Genomic DNA, 20,788 nt, shown 5'->3' on the forward strand with positions numbered 1-20,788 from the left:
TTGTTTGTTTTGTTTTTTTTCATAGCCCCACTCCCCAAATCAAGGTGAGCTGATCTAGTCCATGCACTAAATGGATTTCGGAATATTCTGAAAAACTGAAGACTTGAAAAACAAATCATTTTCCCACTTTATTTTAATTTTGCTTATGTTCTGTAGGAGCTGACTGAAATGAGGACATGGTTAGATACTTTAAAAGAAAATATATAAGTTTTGTTTTGTTTGAAAATTAGGTTTAACTTAAAATAAGGGTAGAGAGAGATTTGAGGAGCTAACCTATTCCCTTGGCTACTAATTTTTAATTCTCTTATGATTGATTTATAAATATTCTAAAACTTAGATTAAGGGTTTTTTGTTTTGTTTTGTTTTTATTCTTCTAGTCTTCACCCATTATAAGCTTTCTATAAAGAGTAGTCAGCACTGATAAATGCTTTAGTGCCCAAAGGCAGGATAATTCTTATCATGAGAGGAATATGTGAATTCTCTATTCTCACAGAAGAAAATATCTGTCCTACTTGTTATGGCAATTCAAGTACTAGCCAGATTTCGATGTGGGTTTGTGCCTTTCCTATGAATAGTTCTAGATCAGGACTTCTACTTGCAACAGTAGGATGATGATTAAGAGGGAAGAGAAAGAAAAATGCTCAGTGGTAGAACTCTCTTGACTAGTGAGTGTGACGCTCTGGGTTTGATCCTTAGCACCAAGGGGAAAAAGGAAGAAAGGAATAAGGTATGGATGGGAAAAAATGCATTTTAAAAATCATGTAAGTCAACTACTTCAACTGGTGGTCAATAAAAGAGTAAGATCATTACAACTCTGAAGGATAAACTGGTAGGACTAGACATATTGAGAAGTGGTATTTATGTTTAATGAGTGCCATGAATGATATTTAAGAGATTTCTGAAGATAATTTTCATCATACTCAGTTTTCACTCTTTATGTTAACTAAGACCTAAATTATAATACAACACTTGAAAAAGATTATTAGGTGGTTCCTTCAGAATGTTTTTACTGATAAGCAGAGCATAAAGGGGCTTATTGTGCTATAAGATATACATATCAAATCTTTCTCTCATTTTACTTATTACATCATTAAACTAATTTGTGTTTGTAAATTTTACTAATTTATACATAGATGTATATATAACTTTAAAAAAAATAATTGCTTTCAGGACAAAAATATGGACTTCAACCAGAAAAGGAATACATAAATGGATGTTCAACCAACTTTAGTATAACTCAGAACACTCTCATTATGTTGTCTGAACAAAATCATCAACAAACTATTAATATCACTTAGACAAGTCCAAATGACCATATTTCTAACTTTTTTAAATTCAGCTAATAACATGAAATAATGACTGACATTCATGATAGGGATGATATATTCATAATAACAAAAAGGTCAGCTGAAATGAAAATGTCCTTTGGAACACTCTGCCTTCGGGTGCTTTAATTCTTATCAGACAGGGAACATTCTATCATGCTATGTGCTATTATTCTTAGTGACTGTATACAACAGTTGGCTCCATAATTTTCTTTTATGAGAAAAAAATATGGTTTAGTTTTATAAAAATTTTTATTATTATAATATGAACATATATATTATTTGTTCAGTTTTATATAATCCTGTAAGATATATAAATATAACTTACTTTCTGTTTAAAGAGTCACTATGGATTTCTTTTGAATTGTGGATATTTACTTGCTTTGCAACTGAAAAGTATTCTCACCGGACAGCATCACTCCTTACATTTAGTATTTGATACCTTTTAAACTGCTCAGATTCCATAGGAGAAAGCAGGAAAGGATAGGTCAATAAAGCATAAAATTAGGTCTTCCTAGGAATGGTAGCATAAAATTGCAGTGAGTTTTCTTTTTTTCTTTTTCTTATTTTTTGAAACCAGGATTGAACCCAGGGGTGCTTAACCACTGAGCCACATCACCAGCCCATTTTTAGATTTTTATTTCAGAGGCAGGGTTTCATTAAGTTGCTTAGTGCCTCGATAAGCTGCTGAGGCTGGCTTTGAACTCCTGATCCTCCTGTTTCAGCCTTCCGAGCCACTGGGACTATGGGCATGTGCCAACCACACCTGGCTCCAAGTGAGTGTTCAGGGGAAGATCACAGGTGTAGCATGGACAATGGGGCATTTTTTTTCTAAAATCTTCATGGTATTTCCCATGTTTAAAAGTGATATCCATTTCTTGGAATCATTGCACAACAGTTAAAAAAAAGGATACGAGAGATTATTTGATTGAGTGATGGCAACTTTTCTACCTGGTAAAATTCCTTTTTTAATATTCCACCTCCCCACTTTCTCCCATGGACTTACATTTTAAAAGATTTTAAATGTGTTCATTAATTTACTTATTTTTCATTGATTTGGAGTTTCAAATAAAATTAGTTGATTACAATAAGGTGATATAATTCTGTGCAAAGCAAAATAGTCTATATAATTTTACCTTTTAGGCTTTTTTTAAAAATTGAGAATTGCATGCAGCTAGGGCATCAAATGTTATGAAGCTTAATGGCATTAAAGATAAGTGCTTATTAAAAAAAAAAGCCACTGCCAAGTCATACTTAAATATTCATCATAATACGCACTAGGCACAGAGAGAAACACTTTACAAATATTTTTGTATTCCTTTCAACCTAAAGTATTATTTTTACTTTACATACAAAGAAAGAGAAGATCAAAAAGAGTTAATCTGCCTGACAGTGAGCTTTGAAATAAATGAGTGTGGAATTCTAACCTAAGGTTGCTTGACTCTTTAACTTAGTCACTGTATAGATATTCTATAAAGATCTACTGAAAACAAATATTGTTTTATGATGTGTCCTCACTGTCAGACGTGTTTCTTGAGACTGAATGCTTGCCTCCCTGGACCTTTGTGGCCTAACCCTACATTCCCTCAGATTTACAGGTTCTGCCCACTTCGTGTGACACCCAGCAATTATTCACTGCTGATCCAACCCCAATGTTTCTTCACTTCATGACTGCCACCCAACTGTATCTTACCAAACTGCCTTCTCCACCTCAGATCCTAGATATCCCTAATTTGACCCTTCACTGGCCACAGCTCCAAAAGGAATGCTGGACCAAGTCAATTCTATACTTCAGATTTCAGGCAAGCAGATTTCCTTTAAAATTGTAGAGAAAAGAAGTTATGAGTCAATGGTCAGTAATTTTAAAAGGGAAAATGGCTTGAGAGTATTGATTAAAAATAAAAAGGGGTATATACATTCACGAATATCTGGAAGCATCTAAAGAAATAAATACGGCCATACCAGGAATTTTACTAATATAAGTAGTAGTAGTAAGTTAAAGTAGTATTTTGGGGGTGCTGGGGATTGAACCCTAAGCCTTATGCATGCTAGGCAGGTACTCTACCACTGAGCTACATCCCTAGACCAGATTTATGTTCAAAAAAGAAATATACAAAGAAAGGAGAAAGATATAATCAAATGTGAAGAGTTAAAAATCCTCTAATTATATAGTCAAAGAAGAATAAAGCCCCAATTGAGAAAAACTGTTCTTAAGATAGCAAAGGACTGTAGGAATTTTCTGGAATAAAAACACAAACAAGGAAAGGATTGACCCACTTTATGGGAAAGATAATCATGTAACTCTCCATAAACTTTCACAGATGAATCACATTCTATGAGCTAAAGTGTTTACTAAATTCTCGATGCACATGATACCTTACCTAATACATATGATATTCTGTAGAGCACAAATAACAATAGCAATCTCATACAGATAAGAAAATAGACTCAGAGTAGTCCAAAGATCTGACCAAGATTATACAGTTGAGAAGTGACAGAGTCAGTCAGGTATGGTGGCACGTGCCTGTAATCTCAGTTATTTGGGAAACTGAGACAGGATCACAAGCTTGAGTTCAGAATGGAAAACTTAAGAGCTTGTATCAAAATAAAAAATAAAAAGAGCTGGGAATGTAGCTCACTGGTAGAGACCCTCCAAGTGCAATCCCCAGTCCCACCAAAAAATAAATAAATAAATTTAATTAAATAATTTAAAAAGTAAGTGGCAGAGTCAGGGCCTGCACCCAAGTACATTTGACTCCAAAGTCTACCATACTCAACAATATCCTGCTCCAAGTGAGAGACATAGAACAATTACTCAAACCTTGGGTGAAAGTTGTCAGAATCAAAATGAAGTTGTTCTGTCAACCTTAATAACAAAAAGTAAATAAAGCCATAACATTTTGAAGGGAGAGTTCTTACCCATGATTGCCTGACAGACAGTAACTGTCACAAAAGACTGACAGAACCACAATCTTACATGAAATATCCTTCTTTAAGGACATACTCCCAACAACTATTTTTTCAACTTCATATTGGTACCACCCTTGTCATTAATCCTTGTGGACATGAATTATTGTTTCAAAAGTTCTAATGAAATCTTCCTCATTTTTACCTTTAAAACCTCCCCTTCACTCAACTACTTTGAATATACTCATAACTTACTATGGTAAGTATAATCCCATTGTAATGTTATTCCCAAATTTAACTAATCTTTAGAGAATCTTTCTCTGATTATTATTCAGGTTGATAATCACTATGGTTTGAATGTGTCCCTTCCAAAAATCAGGTGTTAAAATGTAATGGCCAATGTGATGATATTAAGAGGTGGGGCCTTTAAGAGGTGATTAGGTAATGGGGGCTCCTTCCATTGTGGGTATGATTAAGGCCTTTATTAGAGACTCCACACAATATTTGGCTCTCTTGCCCTCTCATTTTCCACCATGTGAGGACACAGTGTTCCTTCCAGAGAAGACAGTAACGAGGCACCATCTTGGAAGCAAAGAGCAGCCTTCACCAGAAAGATAAACCAATCAGTGCCTTGATTTTGGACCTCCCAGCCTCCCGAACTATGAGACAATAAAGTTCTGTTCTTTATAAATAAATTATCCAGTTTTATTCTATTATAGCAGCACAAACAGACTAAGACCAACCCCTATTTTGCTTTAATGTTCTCCATTAAGGAAAATTTTATTTAGGTTAAAAAGAATAAAATAAACATCATTAAGAGGTCACTGAAGAGGGCTGGGGAGATAGCTCAGTTGGTAGAGTGCTTGCCTTGTAAGCATAAGGCCCTGGGTTCAATCCCCAGCACCACAAAAAAAAAAAAAAAAAAAAAAAAAAGAGGTCACTGAAGTATAATTTATGAGAAAAATGAGTTAAAAAACACATCATCAGAACACAGGCCCACACAATTTATACTTCAGAGTTCTAAAAGAGCACAAAGAAATGAACATGAAACTACTAAAAGGAGTCTCTGTAAAACCATACAGGAAACCCAGAGGGCTACAGAACTAAAGGGTAGCAAAAATATGGATATTAATATGAAGTCTTTGCAAAAGGAAAAATGCTCACTAAGAGTTGATAAGTGGTTACAAGGCAAAGTAATTCTAAAGTAATCTTATGTTCATTTTGATATTGTTACTGGACTAGAAGATGAGGGACTAACATAGTTGCAACATTGTTACATTAGACTGGTCTTTTATGAAATCTCTAAAACTTGAGAAAAATCAGACATGATGGCTGCTTTCCAAAATATACAGGATTGCCAAGTGAAGGATGAAATTAATTTATGTTATGTGGTTCTGAAAGGCATAACAGGACTAATGGGTAGCAGCAGCAACTGAGGACTAATGGGTAGCAGCAGCACATTTTACCCATGTAAATTAGAAAAACAATGGTTAAAACTGTTTAAAAAAATCAGGCTCTGTTACAAAGGAGAAAGCTCACCATCATTGAAAGTATTCACAAAGAAGTTGCTATTGACTATCCACTTAAGAGTGCTGTGAAGATTGAATTTATTCACATATGTAAAGTACCTACTACTGCCTGGAATGCAGTAATAGCTCAATAAACATTATCTATAACTACTACCATTATTATCATTATTACTTAAAAGTTTAGTTAAAATAACACAAAGTCATCTGGGCTACTGACTCTAGGGATCTTTGATTTCTATGGTTACAAGGGTAGTTGTAGTTTTAAGTTTTCTTGTGTCAATTTTATAGTTTACTCTCTTCCATTCCATCCAGTTTATCTGAGATTGCTATAAAGCTGTGTACTATATTCTCTTATAATAAAGAAATTACTACTAGTGGTTAATTCATTGTGCTTTATGTTCTGTTTCTCTCTCTTATTTCTCCCTCTTTTTCACTTTGATCGTTCCTCTTAAGATTCTTCTATTCTCTTAGCTTTATCAAAGAAATAGTCACTGATTAAACATTATTTTTTGTTTAGTTTTATTCATTTGTTTTAATTTTACCGCAAACTTTTGTGTTTACTCTTCCTTCTTTTAAGTCTCTGCGAAAATGATTGATTTTCAAAACTTATTTTCTTATTAAAAATTATTTCAGAATTAAAAAATATTTTAAAATATTAAAAATATTTCAGAATATTTTCAAATAAAAACATTTAGGTTAATTTTTCACAGTATCATTTTGCATCTCATAAGCTTTAATACATAATATGTTAACTTACTACTTTTTGCTGTAATTTTGGTTTTTATTTTGGTTAAAAGTTATTTTAAAACTCCTTAAACATTTAGAAGTAGAAAAATAATTACCACCTATCTTTTTGCTAGTCTATTTTAATTTTCAATGAAAAATAATGCATACTACATAGATTTCTTTATTACTAAACATATCTTTTTTAGAAATAGTTCACACTGATGAAAAGAATATATGATTGTTTGTTTTTTTAACATAAGGTTCTGCACTTACCTGAATTAACTGCATTATTCAAATTCTCCATATTCTCCATGTTATTGAGCTACTAATTTTGTGAGGCATAAAATGTGCCCTAAATATAAATTCATTAACTTTACCTTTTATTTTTAACACTGTTTGCCACACATAGTTTTGCTTTTTTTAAAAACATCTTTACTGAGATATAGTTCATATACCATAAGATTCAACCATTTAAAGTATTCAAAGTCAGTGAATTTAGTATATTCAGAGTTGTGCAAATATTACCATAATCTTAAATTAATAACATTTTCATCACCCCAAATGAAATCCCACTCCCTTAGCAATAACTCCCCATACTCCTCCCTCTTTACTAGGCAATCATTAATTAATGTTCTATCTCTACAGAGTTGCCTATTCTGCATATTTCACACAGCTGGAATTTCACAACAGTGGTATTTTGTGAATGGCCTCTTTCACTTAGCACATTTTCAAAGTTTGTCCATGTTGTAGCATACATCAGTAAATCATTTATTTATTTTTTAAAAAAATATTTTTAGTTGTCAATGGATCTTTTATTTTATTTATACGTGGGGCTGAGGATCAAACCCAGGGCTTCACACATGCCAAGCAAGTGCTCTACCACTGAGCCTCAACTACAGTCCAAATCATTTATATTTATTGTCAAATAATATGGTTAAACTGCATTTTATCTGTCCATTTATCAGCTGATGAACATTCAAGCTGCTTTCACTTTTTGGTTATTATGAATACATCTATAAGTTTTAATGGGATTATATATTTTCTTTGTTCTTGGGTTGTTTTATATATTTTGATGTCATTTTTCATATTGAAATACCAATGACTATTGATATCTATTTCATAATTGTACCTATGGAAATATTAAATACTTTTGGCCCTAGTTATTTCTTATAAATTATGAATACATCTATAAGTTTTAATGGGATTATATATTTTCTTTTTTCTTGGGTTGCTTTATATATTTTGATGTCATTTTTCCTCATATTGAAACACCAATGACTGTTGATATCTATTTCATGAATTGTACCTATGGAAAATATTAAATACTTTTGGACCTAGTTATTTCTTACATTTATTTTTATTTTACTTGATATCATTACAAATAATGCTATCCTTTATATTTGCCTGGTACATATTTTTCATTCCTTTATTTGTAAGTTTCTCTCATTTTGTTTTATGAGTATTCATTATAAATAATATATCACTAGAAATGCTGTTTTTTGTCTTTCTGTATCTGCATTTTGATAATTTCTGTCTTTTTAAGGGAAGCTGCCATCATCCATATTTCATATGGCGACTGACTTAATCTTGACTTAAGTTTTTCTTTCTTATTATTTTCTTTTCTTTATTTTCAATTTTCACCATAACCTCACACATCATATAACCTGAAAGAACTGAAACCACTATATTAAAAAAAAAAGTAAATGACATTATTTTGGTTTTTTCCATCAAGTTTCATTTGGCATTTTTGGGAAAATTTTCCCTAGCAGTGGTCAAACAGAGGTAGAATATATTTCAGTGGAATACACAGAGTGATGCTACAACTGCCATAAATAATTTGACTATAAATAAATACTATAATACTATAAATAATACTTCCACTGTGTACAAGCAACTTCCATTCAAACATGAAAAAAATCAGAAAATCATTTTTTTGCCTACAAACTTTAGGTTAAAATCCAACAAAAACCTAGAAAACAGATTTCATTATGTTGCAAAATCTAGTGTGTGAAAACATAACCAAAGGGTTATCTGATAATTTGTTGACACTAAGGAGCTCAAAAATTTATAGAGGCAAAGACTCTCTTCTGGAACAAACTCTTCTAAGTCCTCTTTTCAACTAGCCCTAGTCCCTGGCCTGCCTAGAACAATTTTGGCAAGAATTTTGGTAACTCGGTTCCATAGAAATGAAAAGTCGTACCCCATTTTTGTACAATGAATCAAAGTGTGTCTGTAAAAAAAAAAAAATTTAATTAAAAAAAAAAATCCTTGATATCTGAATGCCCTGAAAATCCTCCTGACCTGGATACCCCTTCCTAAGTTTCCATCTACACTGATTCCTCTTCCACTCCCCACTCTGCTCCTTGGCTATAAACTCCCAGCATTCTTTATCACACTTGGAATTGAGCCCAGTTCTATATACTAAGGTCTCTTTCCCCTAATAAAATAATTACTGAAAAAGTCCAGCCTTATCACTTAACAGCCCAGCTCCATTTGTTTTAACAATGCTGACTCACAGTAATTAAAATTACTTATAATTAATTTACAACTCCCTAAAATTCTCTACTTTTGGTCTGGAAGTCAATGGAAATAACTTCTGTAAATTTAATTTCTTTACTGTGTTCCTACTACTGAATTAATCTTGTAGTTTACAAACAGCCTAATCTTTAACCTATAAATAGTCTAAAATAGAATACTTGGAAACTGAATTAGAAACTAACTGAATGAGGTGCAGACATACCAATTTAATCCAATTTAATTCTACTATTTCAAAGATTTTAAAAGTCTTCATAGATATTTCTTTTTTTTTTTTTTTTGGTACTGGGGATCGAACTCAGGGCCTTGCGCTTGCGAGACAAGCGCTCTACCAGCTGAGCTATCTCCCCAGCCCCATAAATATTTCTTTTTACATTTTTTTCCTTTTTCTTTTTTCTTTTGTTTTCATTAAAATTTTTTCCATGTATTTTCTCATTTTCTCTCTCTCTCTCTCTCTCCTTTCCTTCCTTTCTCCCTCCCTCCCTCCCCCTCCCCCTCTCCCTCTCTTTCTTTCTTTCTTTTCTTTCATTCTACCAGGGATTGGACCTAGGGGCAACTTAACCACTGAGCCACAAACCCTGCCCTTTCAGTTTTATTTCAAGACAGGGTCTTGCCAAATTGCTCAGGACCTTTCTAGCTTGCAAAGACTGACTTTGAACCTGGAATTCTCCTGCTTTATCCTACTGAGACGCTGGGATGACAGACACATGCCACCACACCCAGCAAGTTATGAAAATATGTTACCTAACAGCAATGATGGAGCTTAGACTGCCACACTCATCCATGGCGTGTGTATGTGTGTATGTATGCACATGTGTGGTACTGGGGATCCAACTCAGAGCCTCATACATGCTAGACAAGCACTCTATTACTGGCCTACATCCCTGGTCATACATTTTTTAATCTAATAAAATTCACTATAAAACATCTTGCATTCCAAAGCTTTTCCTAAATTAATAAGATATTTACTAGTATGTAAATAATACACCCAAATAATCAGATTATGTAAACTAATACTATACATGGGTCCTTTATTAATTTGCTTTTCAGTAATTTTCTTGAGATTCCATCTCACTCCAGTCAGCATGTCAATTATCAAGAAAACAAGTAACAATAAATGTTGGCAAGGATGTAGGGGGAAAAGTACACTTAGACATTGCTGGTGGGACTGCAAATACATGCAACCACTCTGGAAAGCAGTACAGAAATTCCTCAGAAAACTAGGAATGGAACCATCATTTGACCCAGTTATCCCACTCCTTAGTATATACCCAAAGGATTTAAAATCAGCATACTACTGTGACACAGCCACATCAGTGTTTATAGCAGCTCAATTCACAATAACAAAACTATGGAACCAACCTAGGTGCCCTTTAACAGATGAATAGAGGAGGAAAATGTGGTATATATAAACAATGGGATATTATTCAGCCTTAAAGAAGAATGAAATTATGGCATTGATAGTGAATGGATAGAATTGGAGACTATCATGTGTAGTGAAATAAGCCAGTCCCCAAAATCCAAAGGCTATATGTTCTCTCTGATATGTGGATGCTAACATACAATAAGGATGGGGCAAGAAAAGAATTTCATTGGATTAGACACAGAGGAATGAAGGAAAGGAAGGGGATAAGGGATTAGGAAATGTTGGGACTGATGACACGTTAATTAACTAGGTTGATCAGGTTGACTCCTTACTTCCTGGAGGATGAGCAAGATCAAGGCCTCAAAGGCAGTTTCGAAAATTAATGAGATAAATTGGACCACCGTCAGGGATTGGTTAACAACAGTTCCGTACATGATCAGCTCGAGCTTGCCATATAGTTCTATGGGGCTCTCGCTTGCATGAACCACCCGTGCCTTCCTGACCTTTAAGCTGACCACCTAGCCGACCACCTAGCCTTCACCCTACGTAAAAGCTGTGTGACTTCCTCAATAAACGAGTTCCTGCTGTGACTGGTCTCCCTGACGTGTCTGTCCTCCGCGCAGAGGGATGGGTGCAGGCAGTCAGTTGGCCCTACCTTTTCCGGGCCTTGTTAGGGAGTGCTCCCTTCCCTTGTCGCTGGTCGAGAAGGGCAAGGGGGCTAAAGACCCCAACAAGGAAAGACAGTAGAATGTATTGAACGTAACTTTCCTATGTTCATATATGAATACACAACCAGTGAAACTCCACATCACGTACAACCACAAGAATGGGATCCTAATTAGGATGTTATACTCCATGTATATATAATACATCAAAATACACTTGACTGTCATGTATATCTAAACAGAATAAAAAAATTTTTCTTGGGATGTATATAAAACAAGACTATGTTTCTATTTTAACCAAGATTAAAAATGAGAAGAAAAGTAACATTTAGTCAAAGTTTATTATATGTTAGGTTGTATGTTAGGAAATCTTCATAATAATCCTGTTTTTTCCCCTACATAATAGAATATCTTGAACTCTAATATGTTTGCAAAAATTATAAAGTATGGAAAAAATATTAACACATCATGGGTATACTAACATGTATCAGTTCAGGTAGAATAACACTATATATAGGTCCTTTTTAATAGCAAATGAGTTTTACAGTGATTCTTCCAGGATGTCTCTGAAATAAATAATGTTTCCATTTGATTTATGACAAAAACAATATTTTGGCCATAGCTAGCTCCTGGAATTATGTAGGCTTAGCATAATCAAATCAGTTATTGTGACTTATTTACCATCCAAATTGAATTCCACATTTTCCTTCCAATCCACTGGCATCAAATACTCTATAAAGATTAGGCCAAATACATTTTTTACCCAGAGATTAGACAATAATCTATTTGATATTAGTATTTAAAACTTATTCCTCAGAACAGTAGAAGGACTTTCTCTTAAGGGACTTAAGTTCTTCAAGAAACTTAAGTTACTTGAAGGACACCATCCAACAGCGCAGAACACATATTTGACATAGCTGACAGAAACTCATTCAATCCCCAAATCTTCTTAGGACCTATAACTAGACGGAACATTTTGACTACTTACTCTAGGTCAAACACTGTCTTATGAGCTTTACATGTACTAACTCATCTAATTCTCTTATTGGTCCTATGAAGTATATACTATTATTATTATTAGAAACAAGGGAACTGAAGTAGAGAGACTTTAGGCAAATTTGAGCAGTATTACAAAGTTAGAATATCTGTTACGTGACATCATGAGATTTTGGATTTTACACAGTAAAAATTAAAATATTTAAAAAGGTTATACAACTAAATATAGGTCATCCTTTTCCCTTCTGAGTAATATCTCTATACTGCCACCAAATGTGTGTGTGTGCATATGTTTATATGCATCAATTTACGATACACATGGATTCCTATTATTATTGATTATATTTTTTCAGTTTTGGCCACATAAACAATTCTGTATATACACATACACACATTTTTAAACTTGTTCATTTATAAAATAATCTCTTAGCAATAAATTGCTGTGTCTAGGTTTATGTGCATTATGATAGGAAAGTAACAAATGTTGAATGAATTAGTTATTGGCATTGTTTACTATCTGTATATTAAGAAATGCTGGGCTGGGGTTGCGGCCCAGTGGTTGAGTGCTTTGCCTAGCATATGTGAGGCACTGGCTTCAATTCTCAGCACCACATGTAACTAAATGAATAAAACAAAGGCCCATCAACAACCAAAAATATCAACAGTATCTGTACACTTTCTTCCATGTCTCCCCAAAGCACAGCAATACACAAATAAACTAAGTGAACCTTGAAGGCTACCCAGCAAATAGGTCTAGTTTGGCTTTACTGTTTTAAGCTACTTAGCTACATGTTCTGTTACTTGGAACAAAGAAAACCATAACTGATATACCAGATGCCCAGAAGGGGAATCTAACCTCTTTAAACTTCTCACTTGTTAAAATTATCTTCAGCACATTTTCCTAAGAGCGACATTTATCTCTATGATTTACTTACCTACAAACTAGAGATTCATGTGAAGAGTATATTAGCTAATAAGTATATGCCACACGGTATGCATTCCAATGAAAAATACAATTATTTTTTCTATTCATCATTTAAAAATATGATTTTAAAAACATGTAAAGTTTTAAAGTTTCATCTGATAAAGTTCCAAATGCAGTTTTAAGCAAGTATTAAACAATGTGATCACCATAAGAATGATAAAACTTTCTTTAGGTCATATTATTGTTATCCCCATTTTTAGATGAAGAAATAGAAATAAACAGCAATAAAGTAGCTAACTCAAAGCTGGAATACAAACTCAAACAGTCTGACCACATGGTTTGTATCTCTCTTAACCACTTTTACTGTATTAACTTGTCTTTGTAGTGAATAGAGTGAAGTATGCATACATTTTAAAATTAGCTTTAAAGTTCCAAATTACTTGTCTATTCCTGAGCAGGCCTTTCCCTGTTTTCACTCCCTCCATACAGATAAGTCTAAGTATTTGAAAATGACTTATTTCTGCAGATGGGTCTTCATATATACCTACGTTGAAGGACAAAGATTAAAATGTTAAGGAGTACAAAGGTTACATAAGAAGTATAGGCCTAACGCAGTGGTTCATGCCTATAATCCCAGCAACTTGGGAGGCAGGAGGCTCACACATTTGAGGTCAAACTCAGCAATTTAGTCAAGGCCTAAGCAACTTAGTGAGAGCCTGTCTCAAAAGAAAAAAATAAAAAGGGGCTAGGGATGTAGCTCAGTGGTAAATCGTCCGAAATTCAATCCCCAGTATCAAAAGAAATTAAAAATATAATTTAAGATGAAAACATAAGTATACATCTTGCTGAAAGTATAGATAATGACATTTAAAAGATCAGGAAAACATATCTAAGGTTAATGAACATGGGATATTCTGGTCCCTTCTACTGCAATCTCTATAATTACAAAGTAAATCATCTTACTTCCCATTCTCCTCTGCTTAAAATCCTACAATCAAAGTAGGTTCCTTACCAAGACCCTAAAAACTCACTTTTAGGTACCTCTTCAACTCTTTTCCTACTACTCTCCCCTCTGACTATTCTGGCAGCCACACCTGCCCTCTTTCCATTTTTTGGACATGCCAAACTCATTTCTGCTTTAGGATTTTGACCTGGAAAACTCAGATCCCAGATCTTCCTACGGCTGTCTCTTTTTAAATTCAGACCTCAGCTCAAATATCTCCTCCTCTAATTCTGACTACTCCATGGAAAGAAACCTTGCCTCCACCCTAGTCTCTATCCCACTCCTATTTATAACTTCAAAATATTTGTCACTATCTAAAATTAAAGTATTTATTTATTGGCTATGTGTTTGTCAGTCCTCCTCCCAATTGAAATATAAAAAATGTATAATAAATATAAACAGGGCTCTTAAATATCTCCACGTAGTCTGTTATATCTAGAGCAGTGCCTAGTATATAGTGGGCTCTAAATAAATATTTGGTGAATGACTAAAAAACACTGAAGAATAATGACCAAACCTCCTTACACATACTAGAAATGGAAGATCAAATATTAGTGGAAATGGAATAATCAGTATAGCCCTAATGGTCTCATCAAATTAGTGCATTTTGATAACTAAGAACCATTCTTGGAGGATATGTCTTTATGACCAGCTAATCTTTCACCGTTTGACTTTCTATTTATTTATTTATTTACAACAAATAGGAAAGGAATAATAAATAGGAAAGGAATAATTACTGATAAGTAATCTATTAAGGGTTTTAAATTTGAAAGTAATTTCATTTATTACAGGTTAAACTGCAAAATTCTTATCATCTGCTTTACTTGGGAGGAAAGTGGCTACAAAAACATTTTCATAGTGTCTTCTTTAAGGAAACAGATTCTCTATTTCAAAAAATTTAAGTGCACTCTCAATCTTTAAATTTTTAAGTCTTTGATAGTCATCAGTAAATAAACTATTAGATTCCACACACTTTAAGCACTGTAAATTTAAAACTCAACATTTCATGTGTCTTTAATTGTGCCCCTTCTTACTGCTATACTATATCAGCTCTGTGAAATTAGGCATGTTATTGACTCTATTATTAAATGCATTTCTCTTTTAATAAATGTTGCCTATTTAAGTTAAAGTTCAAATTGGGATAGGTAGTGGACTAGGCAGTAGTACCTCCAAATCCTCAGGCAATTCAGCTCACTTCTACAAGGAAACTGAACTTGCCATTTCTTTCAATGTGTGTTATAAAATAAAGCACATCACATGACAGCTATCAGATTTGGGTGTTCTACAATATAATATGCAATGTAAAGAGATAAAACAATGTTTTGTGAAACTACAGAATAAAGAAATACTATTATTTTGACAAAAATCACAAATAGCAGACGTTTAATTCCACTTAGAAGAATCTAAAACTTCCATTTTTCCTCCTTTTATTTTCTTTTGAATTGTCATATGATGATCAAACCTCCCTTTGGTCTAGCTCAACACCAGGTGCACAGAAAACATTCAATATATCCTTAATTTCATGCCTACCAACACTTATAATCCATTAACACTGATCAACTGACTGCCATCAAGAATATCAACAATCAATAGTGTTAGAAGAAATCTAATGAAGAATATCAACAATCGAATAGTGTTAGAAGAAATCTAATGAAGTGACCCAGGTTTATATACTTATATGTTTATATAAGTATTCAACTATATCTTAAAATTTTCTTCCCAGAAAAATTTAAGAGGACAAATTTTCACTTAATAGAAATCCCGTTTCACACCTAATGACTTGATCTTAACAAGCAATACATATTATGAAATGATATTAAAGCCAGGGCAATAACAAGACAATATTTATTCACCAAACAATTCTTTCCCCTTTCCCGACTCTGGCAAAACTTGTCTTACCCACCTCCCCCCAGAAGCCATTAACTCCTAGTCCTTTCTGTAGGTAAGGATGCTATAAAAACTTCAGTTACCTGACCCTTCCTTCAAGTCTCATATTTTGTGGGATTCCTATGCATATGCATATGATTAAAAACATTTTTCTCTTATTAAAAAATAAATAAAAATAAAGTCAGTGCAATTGACAAACCTATGAATTATAGTAAATATCCCAAGAACTTATATTAAGGTCCTAACAGAGAGGGAAATATTTAAATCAGCTTTTAAAAATAGAGATGAAATATACAAATGATGATTTCAAACAAAAATATGACTGATATACCTTTGCTGAACTATTAAGATCTTATTATTCTAAAATTACAATATCTCCATCTGTTAATCTGACATGAACAAGCTGATAAATGAAATTAGAACAACAGTGTATTCTGGCAAAACTGGAAACTTCCTGAAAACCTAGGAAAATATGTCCACAACAGATGGGTCACTTAGAAAATAAATACATCAATCTGTCAGAGTAATGTTCTAATTCCCTAAATAAAAAATCAGTAGGAGCTCCACTCTCGAAGAGTCTATGACATTAGGAAGGCCAAAGAGGAAAAACCTAAAGATGCACATAAACACATCTAACCTGACCTCAAATTCCATATTGTTATGTTTCCTGATAAACATACTAAATTCAGGTAAAGTCCTTACCAGTTAACTTCTTCACAGGTTGGAGCCGAACACTGATAGACTGATGTGTGAGTAAGGGGGAGGATGGAAGAGAGCGAGACATGCCCTCCATAATCCGAATGTGCTGCATACCTTCACTCACTGGAAGTGGTGGAACAGCATAGTCTGGCTCAAAAGCACAGTCGCTTTCTGTGGAGATGCCACCTGTTAATAGAAAAGGATGGAAAAAAAGAGTTGGAATGAAAAGATTCTTACTTCCCTATTAAAATATATCTTTTAAGGTGATACAGAACAGCATATACTGACATTGATTTTCACTGTGAAAAACCAATAAGGCATTTTTTTAAATACATACATTCATTTGTACACTTACTGCATATTCAACTCCAGGTGTACCTCTAGGAAATCGAAGATGAATAAAACAGGGTTCCTCATTGAAAGGGGCTCACTGCCTCAGGAAAGATACAGTCATGTAAGGAAATAGTTGTAGTACAACAAAGTAAGTGTTAAAATTAGAGCTGTGTTCTTACATTTTCTCCTGATAGAACATGAAAGAAGATATGAGCCTGCTTATCAATGTGCAATTGTTAGTAGGATCACTGTAACTTTATTTCTTTCTTCCCTTCCCTAAAAAACTACATAAAAATACAGTGGGTAAGACTGATATTATTAAATGGTGATCTTTTAATCTGCTCTTTCGTTTAAAAAAAAAAAAAAGTAATTATATGCTGTTGACTTCCACTCCTGGTGATAGTGGATTACATACTTCAAACCACCTTTTCCCTAAGAACCCTAGAAAGATACACTTTTAAAATCTTCTTGAAGTCAGTGGAGAATTAACAGCATGATAAAGAATTGCAAGGAAAAGACTGAAATTCCAGCAATTGGGGCTACTTTTTACTTAGAGGCATTAGAAAGGCTAACAAGATATTGATAGTTTTTATGGTGCTAGCAGAACAAACTATTAAGAGTCCAGGGCTCACCAAGGTGTGAAGAGGGGAGTTGGTAAAACTCCACAATTTCACTGAAAATTCAAAGGAGTAAATATGAACTAAATCTAGACTGGTCTTCGCAGGGTCAACTACAAATTTCTCCTACAAAATCAAATGCTGAAGGTAATCCTGAATTGCTAGGGCCCACCAGAAAACAAGCATAAATCTTTTTGGAGTACAATAACAACATTCTAGATCTCAAAGTATCAATACAGTTTATCATATGTAATATCTAGTCCTTAATTAACAATAACAACTAAGATAACATGAACAAAGCAAATCAGAAAAGTCATATAATCAAGAAATAGTCTAACTAGAAATACAAAGTAAGGAACAATGAGACACAGAAGTTAAAGTAGTATGCTTAATATGTTTAGAAAATTAGGGTTTAGAATTTTAACAGAATTAGAATTATGAAATTAAAACTTAATAGATGAACTTAAAAGAAAATTAGGCATAGAAGATGGGGAAATTAGTAAACTGAAAGATATATCCGGAGAAAACATTAGAATGATGAGTGGAGTATCAAAAAATAGATTGTGGATTCTTAGATATGTGTTATAGTTTGGATCAGGAATGCCCCTCACAGGCACAGGCCCATGTGTTAAAGTCTTGGTCCCCAGCTAGTGACGATACTGGGAGGTAGAAGAAACTTTAAGAGGTGGGCCTAGTTAGAGGAAGTAGGTCACTGGAGGCAGGGGCATTCCTTTGAAGGATCTACTTTGTCTCTGTCCTCTCTCCTTTCCCTCTCTTCCTGGCTACCATGAGCTGAGCACCTCTGCTCCTCCATACATTGCCTGCCATGATCTGCCTTGCTATAGGCCCAAAGTAACAGGGTCAAATGACCATGAACTGAAACCTCTGAAACTATGAGCCAAAATCAATCTTTCCTTTTTCAATTTTTTTTAAAACTACTGTGACACTCTTTTTTTTTTTTAATGTAGTTTTTGTTTTTTTAAGTTGTCAATGGATCTTTTATTTTATTTATTTAAATGGGTGCTGAGAATCAAACCCAGGTCCTCACGCACGCCAGGCAAGCGCTCTGCCACTGAGCCACAAACTAGCCCCTAATCTTTCCTTCTTTAAGTTGACTTTCTGAAGTATTTTGTAACAGTGATGAAAAGCTAATTAACACAATATGACACCAAAAGCATAAGCAATACAAGAAAAAAACAGATAAACTGAATTTCACTGAAATTAAAAAACCACTTTTGTACAACAAAGGATACTACCAGGAGAATGAAAAGAAAACCCTCAGAATGGGAAAAAAATATTTGTAAATCATATATCTGATAAGGATCTAACAAGCAGAATATATCAAGAATTCTCACAACTCAACAACAACAAAGCAGACAGTCCAATTTAAAAATGCGCAAAGAACTTGGATAGACATTTCTCCAAAAAAGACATTAATATGGCCCATAAACACATGAAGAGATACTCAACAATCAGACAGGCATGGTGGCACATGGCAGTAGGATTGCAAGCTTGAGGCCAGCATAGGCAACTCAGTGGCACCCTCAAAATAAAAAATAAAAAGAACTGGGGATGTAACTTGGTAGTATAGCACCACTGGATTCAATCCCCGTACTGCAAAAACAAAAAAATCAACAATCATTACAGAAAAGCTAACCAAAGACAAAAGAACCTACCACTTATACCCACTAGCAATGAATTTTAAAAGACAAAAGATAATGATGAGAAATGCAGAGAAATTAGAACGCTCATACATTGATTAAGGAATATAAGATGGTGCAGCTACTGTGTAAAATAGTTTGATGGTTTTTCAAAAATTTAACATAGAATTATCATACAACACAGCCCTTCTACTCCTGTATATATACCCAGAGGAATATAAACAAGTATTCAAGCAAAAACTTGAATACATGGTCAAAGAGTAACTGACCATTAATGAAGAGTAACTGTCATTAACTGATATACAGATAAACAAAATGTGGCATGACTATACAATGGAATTATTATTTAGTTATAAAAGAATGAAGGTCTGATTCATGGTATAACATTAAAAACCTTGAAAAGATAATGCTAAGTAAAAGAAGAAAATAACAAAAATGGTCATATGTTGTATGATACCATTTATATGAAATGTTTAAAATGGAGAAAATGAGGAAGACAAAAAGGAGTCTAGTGGTTTGCAGTTTATGGGGAAAAAGGAATAGGAGTAACTGCTTAATAGGTATAGGGTGTTCTTTTGGGGTGACAAATTAGGTAGTAGTGATGTTTGCACAGCACTACAAATGTAAGCCACTGAATTCTACATTTCAGGGGGTGGACAGTACTGAGGATGGAACCCAAGGCCTCAGACAAGCTAAACACTCTCCCACTGTACCACACTTATAGTCCCAGAATTGTACACTTTAAAATGGCAAATTTTCTAGTATATAAATTTTATCTCAATAAAAAAAAAATTTCATAGATATTTATCACCAACCACATATTTATTCAATTCAGAAGTCTAGAAACCATGGCTAATTTCTTCCTTTCCCAACCCTTCACAACAAACGCATTAGCATTTCTGCAGATTATCAATCCAAAATATTTTTCAGATCTGCTAAATTCTTAAAAAAAAAATCTGCTAAATTCTTTCCATTTCTCCCACCATTACCTTAGTCCAGGACACTATTATATTTTTTCCAAAATTCTATTGGGAGAAGTCTAGAATTTATTCTTTTTTCTTGAATTTCAGACATTTTATCAGAAAGGTTCTAACTTTTTCCTTTTCATTTGTCTCTGGGCCTTTCGGTTTACTATATTGAGTAATTCTCTTCCAACTATACTTTTCTCTTTCTGGAACTCTGATCAGATGGATATTTTATCTTTTAGACCTATTTTTCACATCTGTTTCTCTCATGATAGATTCCTAATGTTTAGACTTTCATGAAAAAGACTTGAGATTAATTTGTATAGAATTATAGAATTTTACAGATTTACAAACAAAAAGGCATACCAGTAGTGCAATTCCCTGAGGAAGTCATTTATTGAGAAAAATCAGCATTTGATTTTTTTAAAGCAATGTATCTAGAAGAATGTATTTGACTTAGTGAAGTACCATTTTTCACTTAAAATGTTCTGCCGTTAAAAAATTAGCTGATAATTTTAGAATCTAGTAATACTCCTTAAGGATTCATATTGCAATTAGTCTAATTTGGCTGCCCTAGTTTACTTTTCTGCTTAGAAACATTTTCTTCCATTTTCTCTGTCCTATAAATTGTGCTTGAACTCATTGTTGC

General features: G+C 33.6%; 1 protein-coding gene across 1 annotated transcript in view; it reads right to left on the minus strand.

Moving 5' to 3' along the window:
• Tanc2 (tetratricopeptide repeat, ankyrin repeat and coiled-coil containing 2) overlaps positions 1–20,788 on the minus strand; it is a 476,564-nt gene that overhangs the window by 303,495 nt on the left and 152,281 nt on the right. The window contains 1 exon segment of the mRNA XM_047542811.1: positions 16,567–16,749. Within this exon segment, the coding sequence (XP_047398767.1) occupies positions 16,567–16,749 (183 nt within the window).

The sequence above is a fragment of the Sciurus carolinensis genome, chromosome 3, assembly GCF_902686445.1.
Source record: "Sciurus carolinensis chromosome 3, mSciCar1.2, whole genome shotgun sequence".
Taxonomy (NCBI): domain Eukaryota; kingdom Metazoa; phylum Chordata; class Mammalia; order Rodentia; family Sciuridae; genus Sciurus; species Sciurus carolinensis.